This window comes from Engraulis encrasicolus, chromosome 22, assembly GCF_034702125.1.
Source record: "Engraulis encrasicolus isolate BLACKSEA-1 chromosome 22, IST_EnEncr_1.0, whole genome shotgun sequence".
NCBI classification, from domain to species: Eukaryota; Metazoa; Chordata; class Actinopteri; order Clupeiformes; family Engraulidae; genus Engraulis; species Engraulis encrasicolus.
The window spans coordinates 27,645,435-27,660,434 of NC_085878.1; the positions used below are offsets into that span (position 1 = coordinate 27,645,435).

At 45.5% G+C, this 15,000-nt stretch overlaps 1 protein-coding gene across 4 annotated transcripts in view; it reads right to left on the minus strand.

Moving 5' to 3' along the window:
• The window catches only part of dennd2b (DENN domain containing 2B), a 107,157-nt gene that overhangs the window by 72,648 nt on the left and 19,509 nt on the right, over positions 1 to 15,000 (minus strand). For all 4 annotated transcript variants that reach the window (XM_063188490.1, XM_063188487.1, XM_063188488.1 and 1 more), the window contains 3 exons: positions 9,303 to 9,398; positions 1,094 to 1,198; positions 1 to 715 (listed from right to left, as the gene is read on the minus strand). The exon at positions 1 to 715 is cut by the window's left edge and continues 593 nt beyond it. In XM_063188490.1, the coding sequence (XP_063044560.1) occupies positions 1 to 715; positions 1,094 to 1,198; positions 9,303 to 9,376 (894 nt within the window). In that variant the 5' untranslated portion in view covers positions 9,377 to 9,398. The remainder of the gene's footprint in view (positions 716 to 1,093; positions 1,199 to 9,302; positions 9,399 to 15,000) is intronic.

The window sequence follows — 15,000 nt, forward strand, 5'->3', positions numbered from 1 at the left end:
AAAACGTCCGGCAGACTCCCGGTCCGACGCACCGGTCTCGTCCTCCTCCGTCTCCGGGTACGAGCACTCGGAGTAGGCCGCGCTCATCCTCCTCACGCCCTTGAAGTCAAAGGCCTTCTCGCTGCAGGGCGACGGCAGGAGTCCGTCCCCACCACCTCCTCCACCTCCACCGTGCTCGCCAACGACCCTCTTGTCCAGGCACAGGCTCATTCTAGGCAAGGACACTCTCCGGCACTCCCATTCCGAGATCTTCTTGCGGATGGTGGCGGACGGCGGGCCCAGGCCCGTGCGGCTGAGCGACAGGGTGCGCTTGTGGCCGTGATTGGCTGCTGTGTTTGCGGTCGCCGCGGCGAGGGCGGCAGCGGAAGTGCCGGGACCCAGCGAAAGGGTGCTCCAGCTTAGAGGTCCCCCGCTCAGGCCCTCTCTGGCCTGGCTCGCATCCGGAACCTTCTCCTCCTTCTCCTGATTCTGATTCTGGTTCTGGTTCTGATTCTGGTTCTCCTTCTGGTCCTGTCCTCCGCCGGCAGCAGCGTCTGATTGGTTGGGCCTGAAGATGGACAGCCTCTTGTCCAGGCAGCTGATGCTCTTGGCCTTGATGAGGCGGCTCTGGGACTCGAAGTCGGAGGAGAGGGAGGCGCCGCTGCGGAGGCTGGCAGTCTTCTGGCTCCAGACGCGCCCACTCCAGAACTTGCAGTCACCCTTCTGCCTGTCGTACCTGGATGGCAAAATTAAAATAAAAAATAAAAAAATTAAAGAAAAATACTCAGAGTTGAAGTCACTACCACAGAGTTGTTTCAAAACTCATTTAAGAGTTTAAAATGATTCTGTGCTCAATTTCCTCCCAGAATTAATCTCAGCACTTTTAATGAGGGTTTAATGATCAGTGCTCAAATCACCCTGACAAAGTTGATTCTGTAACAGCTTTGAGGGTTTACATTCACAGGGATTTGAATGAACAAAACGTTAACCCGAAAACCTAAAGCCCAAACATTTGACAGAATTTAAATCAGAAAGTGTTTCAAATTCACTTTTATTTCTCCCAAAATGTTCAGCCTCAGCATGTCAACACTCAATTCTTTTGCCAGACGTTTACCTGGACAGCGAAGCAGAGTCGGAGCGGTCCTCGGCCTCAGCTAGGGAGGAGCGACACTGGCCCTTACCAGACGAGAGGATAGGTGGAGGAGACACAGACTGGCACCTGGAAGGGAGAGCAAACAGAGACAAGGAAATGAAAACTACATATAAGTTTGCAGTGTGAGACGTTTCAGACCTGTCTATGCTGCTGAATACTGAATTCTTTCCAAGGAAGGAAAGAAAGCCAGCTTATTCATTACTGAGTGCCATTATAGGGCAGAATGCTAAGCACTGGTGGAAAAGCCCCCAATTTTGTTTGACTGAACTTGAGACAAGGCAAATCAGGCACAAAATGACCTCAGGTGTGTAAAGCCAACAGATAAATCATTGTCTGCCCTCAGACACACACAGACACAGACACAGACACAGACACACACACACACACACACACACACACACACACACACACACACACACACACACACACACACACACACACACACACACACACACACACACACACACACACACACACACACACACGGACAGAGACACACACAGACACAGAAACGCACACAAACACAGACATACAGAGACACAGACACAGAAACGGACACAAACACAGACATTCAGAGACACAGACACAGACACACACACACACACACACACACACACACACACACACACACACACACACACACACAGACAGACAGACAGACAGACAGACAGACAGACAGACAGACAGACAGACACACACACACACACACACACACACACACACACACACACACACACACACACACACACACACACACACACACACACACACACACTGTCTGTACATGAAAAAATGTCTTCTCTCAAGGGGAAGGAAGATGAAACCTAAAAAAAAACAAAAAAACCCAAGACCTTCCACATCATGAGCAACACTGACCATGCGTGTAAAACAGTCTACGGAAAGTACCCCAGTATAATCTGACATAATTTTGGCAGTTATCAAAGCAAACCTCCCCCGGCCAAGCCAAACACAAACGCTCCGTCAAAAAATGCATGTGTGGATTTTTCCACATAATTAAAGTGATTTGGGCAGAATTTATGTGGACCCCACACACTAAAAGTCCTGGGAAAAGAGCGAGAGAGCGAGCGAGTGAGCGGCCACTGTAAGAGATGTAAAAAAAGATCGGAGGATGTAACTAACTCCTACCTTCGCCGTGCTGCTGAGATCACAAAGCTGTGCGCTGTCTGAGTCCTGTCCCGCTCTTACAACACATCACAATACAACACTGGCTCCTGTCTTTACAAACACACCCAGCAACTCAGCTCTAATCACACACCATGCAGACTACACAGACACACACCTTTTCTAATGGACAAGTGCTAGATGAGAGAGAGAGAGAGAGAGAGAGAGAGAGAGAGAGAGAGAGAGAGAGAGAGAGAGAGAGAGAGAGAGAGAGAGAGAGAGAGAGAGTGGGATAATACAACACTGCTGACCTCATTTTCAGATTCCTGAGACGCACACACACACGCACACAAGCTCACGCATACTTACACACACCTACACTGTACACTGAAAAAACGTTCCCAATCTTTTCAGAATATCCCAAGCGCACCAAATTCCTGGAACTCTGACTCCTCGACCAGACCCCTGCCTCTGTGAGAGTGAGGCTGAGAGAGAGAAAGCCAGTGAGAGAGAGAGAGAGAGAGAGACAGAGAGAGAGAGAGAGAGAGAGAGAGAGAGAGAGAGAGAGAGAGAGAGAGAGAGAGAGTGAGACAGGAGAGAGAGAGACAGAGAGAGAGAGAGAGAGAGAGAGAGAGAGAGAGAGATAGATGTGATGTCACAGGAGGGGTAACGCAACAAGTGCTGGCTGGGTGGAGGCCAGGAGAGCCAGTGTTTCGGGACGCAGGTTGAGACACATTGCCACACACACACACACACACACACACACACACACACACACACACACACACACACACACACACACACACACACACACACACACACACACACACACACACACACACACACACACACACACACACACACACACACACACACACACACACAGCAGCAGCAGGGTGGGGAGTAGTAGTAGTGAGTGAGATAGCACCTGTATTCCTGCAGGCTATCCCTGAAGCTGTGGCTTAGTTTAAAGAGCCGGGATAAGTCCTTATAAGACTGCACGCTTTTGCTGTTCACACAGCTCTCGACACCTCACAGCAGAGTACAGCTCACAGCGCTGACTAGGCTCTCTGTGTCTGATTTTTACAGCCATGGGGCTGAGTCATGGTTTTAGGGATGGAGCAAGTACATTGTAAATTTTGCGGTCTTAATTCAGCGCTTCAGACACAATTTAGAGTCGAATTAACCCATTGAGACACAGCGTTATCAATTTGCTGTTACCAGAATGCCAATGACCAAGTTGTAGTTGTAGTGCATTACTAAAGGCCCTATGTTGTTGCATTGTATTGTAGTACTATGGTAGTTAACTGTTCAATGACTATTACAGTGTGTCACTGGAGGTACGATGTGCATCAAGGGGTTAACATCTTCTATGTAGAATTTATTTAATCTCAATGTGTTCTCTAAGAGTTGATTGAACAACAGCATTTTTATGGTGTAGCGTTTCCTATGATTTGGTGTTAAGGAGGGGTTCGTCTGTTACGGTAACACCATCTGAGTCATCTTCTGGTGTAAATAACTGTCCAACAGTGTCTCCTGTTCCTATGAACTGACCTCACTTTGATTTTCAGATAAAAATTAATTATTGATGGATCCCGAAGTCGTATGACCAAGCACTTTCTCTGTGTGCCCGTGTGTGTGTGTGTGTGTGTGTGTGTGTGTGTGTGTGTGTGTGTGTGTGTGTGTGTGTGTGTGTGTGTGTGTGTGTGTGTGTGTGTGTGTTTACTTTCAGACATGTTGAAGCGTTTTGTCATCGTATTTACAAAAGGTGTATGCGAAGGTTACATATTAACCAGGCTTACCCAGAAAAATAACTCCCACAAAGGCAGAACAATCACCAAGGAGTGTAAAACTGATATAACTATTCGGCCAAAATGAAATGAGAACCAAGTGAAACACATTTCTAAAATTAGATTCCATCCAACTAGGGCCAGTACTGGGGTAAGGCCATTGCTCCCAGAAGGAATGTAATGTAAGTGAATGGAGAAATCCACCCCCTGCCATCCATCATTAAAGTACAGCAGGGGGGCCAGTAGGATGTTTTAACGAGACGCACGGCTGGTCGGCGGCGTCTGACCAGGTGACCGAGCGACGACAGCTGCTCTCGTTCATTGAGAAATAGCCCAGACCCATAAAGGGGTCAAGTTTAGTCCAACAAGTCCTGCATACATAGCCATTGTGCTTTACGATAATCCCCCTCAGACATGGTCGACCTGCATAAGTGCTGAGCACTAGCTACACACAGGGCCGCTGACAGCTTTGGTGGGGCCCGGGACAAAGTCATCTGAAAGGACCACCGCATCCAATGCATGACATGTCATGAGAACGCAATTCTGGGCGGCTCCTCCCCCTGGATACAGGGAAACTGACTCGTTTGTTGCCCCCCTGTCGGTTGCCCTCGATACATATATTTGTCAAGAAGGACACAAGTTGTAAGCCAATGGATTTCTTCTTAAAACGTGAGTTCCAGTTGCAAACTTGCCCATGAGATTACAGTAAATTGAGTTGACTTGGCCTCTTTTGACTAGAGGGAATGACTGGAATGGACTGGATGAACGGGGGAACTCCAGAGACACTATACACCGTTCTTCTTATAGAGTTAAAAAAAGCCTGTTTTGCTGACCTATCCAGATCCATATTTACATCACTCCCCCCATCCCATGCCATACCTCAGCCCAAGGTCGTCCTCCCAGTCAGGCTGAGAGTGAGGCCCATATACAGTAAAATGTAATTATGTGAAAATGAAAACACATGTAACGCATGTCCTGTTAAATATAAACCAATGCAGTCCGCTGCTGCTGATGGTAGCCCTAGCATGTGAGTGGGCGAAAAGCTGAGCTGATGCTCTGTTTGCTTTTTCGTTTTTTTTTTCTTTTCTTTCCCTACTTTATGTGAAACTGCCCATGTTATGACGAACACAAACTTTTTATCAGGCGAGCTAAATGTAACACCATGCACAAAAAAATATTTGGTTTGGTATTGGTAGTTAAAAATTGAGCAAAGAGAACCTTAAAAGAACTTTAAAACGCCATGACTTTTACAGTGTTTAGAAACATAACATTCTGTAATCCTTGTGCAACTACCATTCACCAATTAACATCCCATTACTGGAAATTTGCGCTTACGATGATTCCAAGGCTCCGTCCAATTCGTTTCCCCCTTTATGTCAACCCGATCCATCCATCCATCTCCCATTTGCAGCTAAATTTAAACACAATCAGCTATAGAATAACAGAGCGCGCTCATAAATACCCCCGCGGCATCCGTTCCAGATCTGGGGAAACGGCTCCAGCAGCTCTAAAGCCCCCGTCAAGATTCCCCCACTCAGGAGAAACAACACAGAGCCAAGACCTATCGCCAAGATCTATGGCCAGCTGCAGCAGTGTAGTGTGCACTGGGGGCTTGGGGCTCAGGCTGGGGCTGGTGTTACTACCTCAGGCTGAAGCTGGGGCTAGTACCTCAGGCTGAAGCTGGTGTTAGTACCTCAGGCTGAAGCTGGGGCTAGTACCTCAGGCTGAAGCTGGTGTTACTACCTCAGGCTGAAGCTGCTGTTAGTACCTCAGGCTGAAGCTGGGGCTAGTACCTCAGGCTGAAGCTGGTGTTACTACCTCAGGCTGGGGCTGGTGGTTGTACCAAAGATGTTCTTAGTTCTAACCCAACAGACCGTCTCTGGTACTACCTCAGGCTGAGACTGGTGTTAGTGCTTGAGCATGGGGCTGGAGAGGCTGGAGCTGGTGGTGTTGGAGAAGGGCCTAGCTATCCTGGTGGGGTTGAGGGTTCAGGTAGTGCACTGGGTTTTGGGCTGGGGGTGTAGGTAGTGCTCTGGGCTGCGGGTGGGGGGGTGGTGATTGGCGTTGGAGCTGGGACTACTGGCACTGCATGGCGCTGGGGCTGAGGGGTTGAGGGTGTAGATAGTGCTTGGGGATGGGGCTGGTGTTTGGGTTTAGGTTTGGGTTTTGTTCTGGGGGCTGGGGCGGCGGGTCTATGGCAGCCATATAAGCGGCAGCCAGAGACAACAAAGGCAAGCGGTGGAACAGGGCGGGCGGTCGGGTAGTGAATCTCTGTGGTGACGCAGCCTCAGTGGCCACACAGGGGGCTGAGCAGAGCAGAATGGTGCAGAGCTGAACACAGCTGAACAGAGCTGAGTGGAACTGGGTTGAGCTGGCTGCCAGAAATGGATCGGTTCTCGGTTCCCTGCTCTCGGTTGCCGGTTCTCCATTTCGGCTGATCTGGCAGCCAGGGCACCTCCGACCACAGGCTATTTCCTGCTCCTTCGGTAGCCAGCGAGAATAGAGCAGCGAGATTCCATTAAACACACATCAAAAAGGAGGAACACGAGGGAACACGGGGGCGTACTGTACGTACAGCAACCACACACACACACACACACACACACACACACGCACATACACACACACACACACACGCACATACACACGCACACACACATGTACAGGGCCAACGAGTGCACCTTGGCCTTTGCTTCAGAACTGAAGATGAAACCCACCGCCCCCTTCTTTTCTTCTCTAAACTTCTCGCCACCTACCCACCCCAACCTCTCCACCACCGCACCTCTGCAAAAAAGGTATTTCTCCCCACTCGTGAATCATACTTGGTTATTATCTTTTCTATTACGAGAAGCTGGCTGCGGCGCGCTGCCTTTCTTTTAAAACCTTCTGCCTTTAAAATTCCCTCTTCATAAAAGCTGCCTTCTCAGCAGGTCTCCTACCAGGAGAAAGGGGCTGTGATTTAACCTCAAAGCATGTGTGCATTCTTATGCTTGAGGAACAGCACAAGACATTTCATAGGTCCTCCACTATTTTTCGGCTCTCTATCTGTTCTACATTACTTGAATACAGCTGTACTTTGTACTGACCCCACACACTGTACTTGCTTGAATGTCCTCCTTGTAAGTCACTTTGGTCTAAAGTGTCTGCAAAATGTAATGTAAAACAGCCTTGTGGGATGAGGGAACCAATGTGATGCGAGCATTCTGGTCTCACAGAGACTTTCTTTGCAGACATTTCCATTCATAAATATCTCCTCAACACATGAAATTTGACTCATGATGACTATTAATGAAATTGATTCCTAAGTGTTAGTACCATGTCTGTACAAAATATTTAGTAGGCTTACTGTATTCCTCCCTGAGTGCTTTACAACAGTGGTTCTTAACCTTTTTTCGTCACGCACCCCCTTACCTGTGACCAAGACAAGTCGCGCACCCCCAACCCAAACTTCTACACTTCTTTATGCCCTAAAAAATGATTTAAGTGATTTATCACAATGATTCTTGCTTGAAACATTCATCACAATACCTTAATGACTTGACATGGGGACCAAAACAAGTTTAAATTTGGTTTCGAATTGGCCTAATTATAATGTTTTGGACACAACCTCAACACACACAGAATTCCGCGCACCCCCTGAAATCTCTGGCGCACCCCCAGGGGGTGCCCGCACCCCAGGTTAAGAACCACTGCTTTACAACATATGTCATGGCGCAAAACTGGAAAGCACATACTGTACTTTATTATACTGTACTGCTGTGTAGCTGGCAAAAAGATGGCAGGAAGAGTGCTGGACATCAAAATACAAGTGATCTTTCTTCAGTAGAGTGATGGTGGTCATTTAGTACTTTACAGTTAAAGTGGCCACATTGTCCTGAACAAACACGTACCACCTGAAAAGATAAATATTTTGTGTTGTATGAATGTAATTTGTAATGTAATGTAAGTTGCTTCACCAAAAATATACTTTTAGTGGTATTCATAGCACATCTTTTTAAAGGAACTTGACAGAATAGACTTTGTGGTGATGATAGGTACATCTCTTACACCCCCCCCCCCCATAAATAAAAATAAATAAATAAATAAACAAATAAACAAAAAAATAAAAAAATAAGTAAGTAAGTAAGTAAATAAATAAATTCTACGAGAAACACAGCAGTCATATAATTCTACCTAAGCAAAAGATTTCCTTCAATTGACTGGCTTCCTAGCAATGGAAGGCAGTGGACTTCAGAAGACGTAGAGCTCAATCTATTCTTCAGAACCCTCACAAGAAGTCATCTGCCAATCACCACGAAGCATCAGCAAACACAAAGATGCAGTGATAAGATATGACGTGCCAGCAGCACCATGACTCAGAGTTGTGTCCAGCGGGGATATGCCGGACAAAAAACCCTTCCCAAGTTCCCTTCTCCTACTTGTCTCCTACTGTATACATCTTTGAGCAAATATTTCTCCAGGAGCAATAACACAGTAAATTTCACCGGTCACGTTTTTGTAGATGACAATCGGATGTTTTAGACGGGGGTGCGACACTCCATCGCTGGATATTAAAAAAAACATGATTTTAAAATTTCCTTTTATTTATTTCTATGACAACTTTGGGGAAGCTAAGCTTCCCCTAGCCTCTTAATAGCGCCGCCCATGACGGGGGACATGCTTGCTGTGCACCTTACATTACGCTGCTTGCTGTGAGCCTTACAATGAAAATCGAGTCCTATCTATAGTACACACGCACATCTGTATACATTGTGTCTAGTGCTCTACTGTGCACAAAATTGACATAAAACGTACATGGCAACACGTTTGTGTGTGAAAAAGTGCATGCACACACGTATCCTGCACCAAGTATGTCTCCAGGCTAATGGAGCCTGCGAAACAGCTAGTCTGCAGTAAAGTGGGAAGGGATGACAAATGAGAGAGGAAGACAAGGGGTTGCTTTTCCAGAACTTTCATTATGCCTTCTCCATTTGTTTCTATCTTGCAGCAGGAAAATGTCAGCTTTCCACATGCTAGCTCAAACAAGTTGGGGCGGAGAGAGAAAGAGAGAGGGAGAGACAAGTTTATGTTTGAAACGGGGGCCCCCTTCCCAAAATAAAAAGGACAGTTTGTGAAACTCTGTGTCCCCGTCTGTGACAATTCTATGCACTCTTGTGAAACATTTGTGAACGTACAGCAGAAATTCTGTTAATAAAACTACAAACACAATACCTTTAACAATAAAAATGTAGCCTAAGTAGTCTGCTTGTAAACCTCACCTTTCTGGGATTTCCTGTGCCTCTTTATTCACGCCTGTTTTGGGAGCAGCTTTGGTGCTTTTGTTGGCAGTCATCCTCGCCCGACCGCCCTCTTACCTGTGAAATACCACAGAAGAACACAACATGAGATTAGGCCAAGCACTACTGACGCAGGTACTCATCTTACACCCCCACACAGTACTGTAGCAACAGGCATCACACAGGAAGTGCTGCATCAGCAACTTCCAACTGAACCTGATGCATCCCAGGATGCATCCCATGTTTGCTCTTGTTCTTAAGGTGTACAGTCCAATTCAGATAGTTAAATTAATACATTGCTCAATGAATATCAGGGAAGATGTCAGAGTTTCTGCACAGCAGTATTTAAGGATGACATTGAAGAGGATCCACCTTTTCATGTACTGGATGAAAAGTTCAATTTTTCCAGTCAAAATGAATACTTAGAATTTGATGGTGGTGCTATTAATGTATTCATGAAAAAGGTGCGAATGGCAGCCAGGAATTCTGGAAATAATCAGTAACTGCATTAATGAAGGAATGAAAAACTGTGTTTTCTAATGTCATCAGCAAAAATACAATTTTGAACATATAAATCATAATCCAGATGATCCCAATATCCAATTTGACATCAATGACAGGTGGCCAACCTCCTGATGAATTCCAGATACAGTCCAAGTGTATATCAGTATAACTGAATTAAGTCATTTTCCGAATAAACAGACCAGTGTTCTGGCTAAATCCCTCTGCTCAATCACACACACACACACACACACATCCACACACATGCAAGCACACACACACGCGTACACACACGCGTACACACACACACACACACACAGGGGAGAAAAAAATTTGATCATTCAAAAGGCAGCACAAAAATGCACTCTCATTACTTCAAACATGCCTTTCAACTTTTCAATGTCACTTCATGACTCTAAGGACTCCAAAACATTTACACATCGAAAAGTATGCAAACTAAGCTATTACTGTAAAGAGGGATCTCGGGGCTGTCTGGTGCGCACATATGCACACAGGAATGCATGCGTGCGCGCGCACACACACACACACACACACACACACACACACACACACACACACACACACACACACACACACACACACACACACACACACACACACACACACACACACAAAAAGCCATATGGAAGAAGAAATAAGGCTCTGGTTGAAGCACAACACTGGAGAAAGAAAGAAAGAAAGAAAGAAAGAAAGAAAGAAAGAAAGAAAGAAAGAAAGAAAGAAAGAAAGAAAGAAAGAAAGAAAGAAAGAAAGAAAGAAACAGAGGAATGGGAACTATCAAAATGCTGACAGTTAGGGTCAATATTTTGGCTAAAAAAGAGTAAATGTTTTCCTGTGAATGTGTTCAGCTTTGAGAATGGAGGCTGAATCTGCTTTTATTGAGGACATAAGTTATTGCTAGCTCCACAGGAGAGTGACAGTTCCCATTCCACTGTATAGTATGTCTTCTCAGAACTGAATCTAGTACAGGACAGTTTCTGAGGTCTTACTTACGAAGACTGACCCAGACACAGTGTGAGAGCCGAACTGAAGTGCTCTTCCATACAAGTTACAATACAAAACCAGACCTTTGCTGAGCTGTACAAACGGGACCATGTTCTGTTTGTTTTATTATGGTCACATTTCAACATTCGTCATCTGATTGTGTGTTTCCTCAATCAAATGGACTGGACTTTCGTTTGATCCCAAATATACCCTCTTTTGACCGTTATGCTGAGCTGTGTAGGCCCACAGTCCACAGTCTACGGCCAGCCCTTTGGGAGCCACAATGGCTGTGACACAAACATCCCCTCCCTCCCCTCCCATCCCCTCCTGGAAGCCAGGCCGAGTCATAAACATTAAACATGGCTCGGGATCCCTAGCGGAGCGGAGCCCATGCCAAACTCTCGGCCACTTCCTGTCGTCAACGCACTGGGCAAACCCATCGGTGAGCGGTGAGCACTAGCACAAGCGGGAAATGTCCAATCAGCATAGTGGGAAATGGGGAAAAGAATAGAAGAAAAAGTCCCACTGACCTCTTGTCCTCTTTAAGAAAAAAAACAGATTTTGATTTTAATTTCTGGTCAATCTAAGATCTGAGGGATGGAGGCTGAGCCAGAGGGAGGGGTGGGTATGACTGGTGGTGGGTAGAGGACGGTAATACAGTGCGCTGAAACAGGGTTGGCAGTGAGCTGGTGAACTTCACTGCAAGGAGGCGTATGGTTGGGGACTGCAATAGGTACAGGCAACAACAGCAGTTAGCTGAGGTAGGCCGAGTGGGAGTATGGGTTGGGGGAGGGGGGTGTATGAAGTAGCAGGGCAAACAAGAAGCAGTGCAGGAACCCAGCAGGCCAGACTTTGTATAAGAGCAGACGGAGAGAGAGAGAGAGAGAGAGAGAGAGAGAGAGAGAGAGAGAGAGAGAAAGACAGAAAGAAAGAAAGAAAGAAAGAAAGAAAGAAAGAAAGAAAGAAAGAAAGAAAGAAAGACAGAAAGACAGAAAGACAGAGAGATGTGATAGAAAGAGAAGCAGCATTCCTCCTGTCAGCCATTTCCTGTCTCTGAGGGCTGTGTGGAAGACATGCATCTTCATCTCAGGCAGAGAAAGGCTCCCACTACAAACCAACAGCGGCAGCAGCAGCAGCAGCAGCACTGCCACTACACACCTCAGGGACTGGGATTACTGGTGCAGACAGATGCCATTCCATTCACTCACTCCCAGTTTCTGTCATTCACTCTCTCCTCTCTTTCTGATATTTTCTCTATCTGCCCGTTTATTCTCTTTTCATCTCTCCCTTTCTGTCATTCTCGCTCTTTGTCCCATTCTCTCCCTATTTCGGTCATCCACTCTATCTGCAATTGACTCTCTTTCCATCTTTCCCTTATGACTTTCTATCTCTTTCCCTACCCCTCTGTCCCTCTTTGAACCGTTCCTGTTCCTGTGACTCCATTGTATCCCTTTTCCTTTCAGGCAAGTTTCCTCTGACTCCTTGAAGAAGTTAGTCTTTGTTTTAACTTTACATTATCAGAGTTAGAGAAAGATAAACAGAGGAAGAATGAAGGGAAAACACTGAAAGCCGTAAATATCCTTTCTATTTTCTTACTGCACTGTACTTTTGAGCAGAGGAGATGAGATCTGACTGCACTGTACTGTATTTCCCCCCCAAACGAAGCCGAAACGTTTTCATTGAGCTGTTGAGGGACGCGCAGCTGTGAAAATACCCTGCACCAGCCTTGAAAAGATATTAGGCCGTTAAATCATTTCTACCACAAGCCCTGGCAAGCAAATACACAGTGCATTAGGAAGCTATAACGAGCGCAAGGCTCCGTTACACCAAAACATAACAGACACAACGATCCTCCAGTTAAGTTTCATTTGATCTGTCCTGGTTTCAGCAAGACGTGAAACGAGACGTTGGGGCAATAATGATGGTGGTGATGGGCAAGATTTAACTTGAAAGAACACTTTCTCTGTACTCTGGACTTTGAGCACACAAAAAACTTTATCCATTTGGACCTAACTTAACATCAGTATCTTGCATACAACAGAGAATGCCAAATCTCTTTTTCTGTATGAGTACACTCGGGCCACTGACAGCTTTGGCCAGGCCAAGAAAAAATCANCCAGTGTTTCCCATACATTGAGGAAACTATGGCGGCCCGCCATAGTTTAAATTTGACCGCCATAGTTTACGAAAATGTAAAAAAAAAAAAAAAAAAAAAAAAATTTTTTTTTTTTTTTTTTTTTTTTTAACGATATCCGTTTTTGTTAAAAACGATTTGAATTACGATTTTGAATTTCCTTCGCATTTTCCTCCTGGAGTAAATACATCCTATAGACTCTGTATTGGTTAGATAAGTAGGCCTAGTCCCACGGTAACAGAATGAGGGGAAAGCATTAGGAAGTGACCGTAAGGGTATTACAGTTGATTCATGTGTGCACACGTGTAACATCGGGTGAGTAACAGAACATGTGCGCAACGATGCGTTATGACACGCCGATATGCGAGGATCTTCGTCCAAATCGCTAGTCGCATGCATCATCGCTAACTGCGTTTACATCGCGTGCCGCGTGTAGCCGAAGGGAAATGTTAGTTGTTGACATGTATGGAATTCACTTTAATTTGTGCTGTTTCTTGCTTCAGTTGTGGACAAAACGATTGGCCATGCAACTCACAATAGAAAGCCTTTGCTGTGCTACTGTCCCAGAGAGCTGAAAAAAAAAACCTTCATAGAAGAAGTCACACTTAACAGGGGTGTTAACCAATCCAATGAGTTCTCTCATTGCTCTCTCTCTCTCTCTCTCTCTCTCTCTCTCTCTCTCTCTCTCTCTCTCTCTCTCTCTCTCTCTCTCTCTCTCTCTCTCTCTCTCTCTCTCTCTCTCTCTCTCTGTCTCTCTCTCTCTCTCATAGTAGCCTACTATTTACCCATAACAAATGGTGCATTTCTGAGCCCTTTTTAATTTGTAGCCTATACCACTGAAGGCATGATAATGCTTCATCATATTTTAGAAATAGGGCCTATGTGCCTTTTATATACCAAATGTTTATCATTTTGAAATTGTTTCAGTTTGTTATGACTTGTGTATGACTGAAATTATCTCTGCATACTATCAGTGCTGCATTGCTTTGTAAAGATAGGCTATTCAACACACTTTAAAAACACACTGAAAAGATACGGCCATAGTAGCCTACTGAAAACATTTTGTTCATAATAATGGTGATTAATAAATGGTGGTCTTAAATTTTCATACTGACATCCTTGAATTTGACTTGGTAGATCACGGCAGACCATCAACTTCAAAAGTAGATCTTGGTTAAAAAAAGGTTGGGCACCCCTGCTATAGAGAGAACCACAAGTGCTTGAAAGACAGGGATCAAAAGCCTAGTCAAGTTGTTGTAGTTTACTTGGGTTTGGGAGCAATATAAAAAACCTTCAGAGAAGGGACAGTTGGGATGAGTTTACTAACACTCCCTAGGCTTTGTTTTACAGTTGTAATGAGTTTGGTGACAGACCTTCATTGACACAGCAGAGGAGACATCGGGCTGCATATAGAAATTAATGTGTAATGAATGTGAATATAGACATAAATGTGTAATATGTTGTTCAGCCCTTTTAATGGGAGGAATTTGGAAAAAACTGGCCCTGTGACCAGCACCCCTCATGTAGAATGTGTACGCCTGTGTATGTGTGGGGGAAAAGGCATAGCCTACCCTCTAAGACCCTTTTTGTCTATGCGTTAACAATTTCACAGTGCTCTTAAATTCTTATCTCTGCTCCTATTTTGTTTTATTATTGTTTCCCAGACCCCTGCATGAGGGACGAATGAAACTGTGTTGTAAACAGAAATTATTCACTGTACTGCATTTTTTGACAATGACAATGTACTACTATTATACAAGTCATGGGTAAAATCTTATGTAGCCTTATTTCTCAAAATATAAATGGCTGAAATATAGGCCCAGGCCTACAGTTTCTCCATGCGCCAATGTCATACTGTAGTCATTGTTTTGCCGTTTTGCATTTACGCTGCAAGAATACACCCCCCCCCCCCCCCCCAAAAAAAGGCCACCCTTGTGAGAAGGACACCCGACACCGCCACCCCCCCCCCCCCCCCCCCCCTTCCCCCCCCCCCCCCTTCCCCCCCCCCGACAAAATAAACCCCGGCTGCCCCCATAGTTT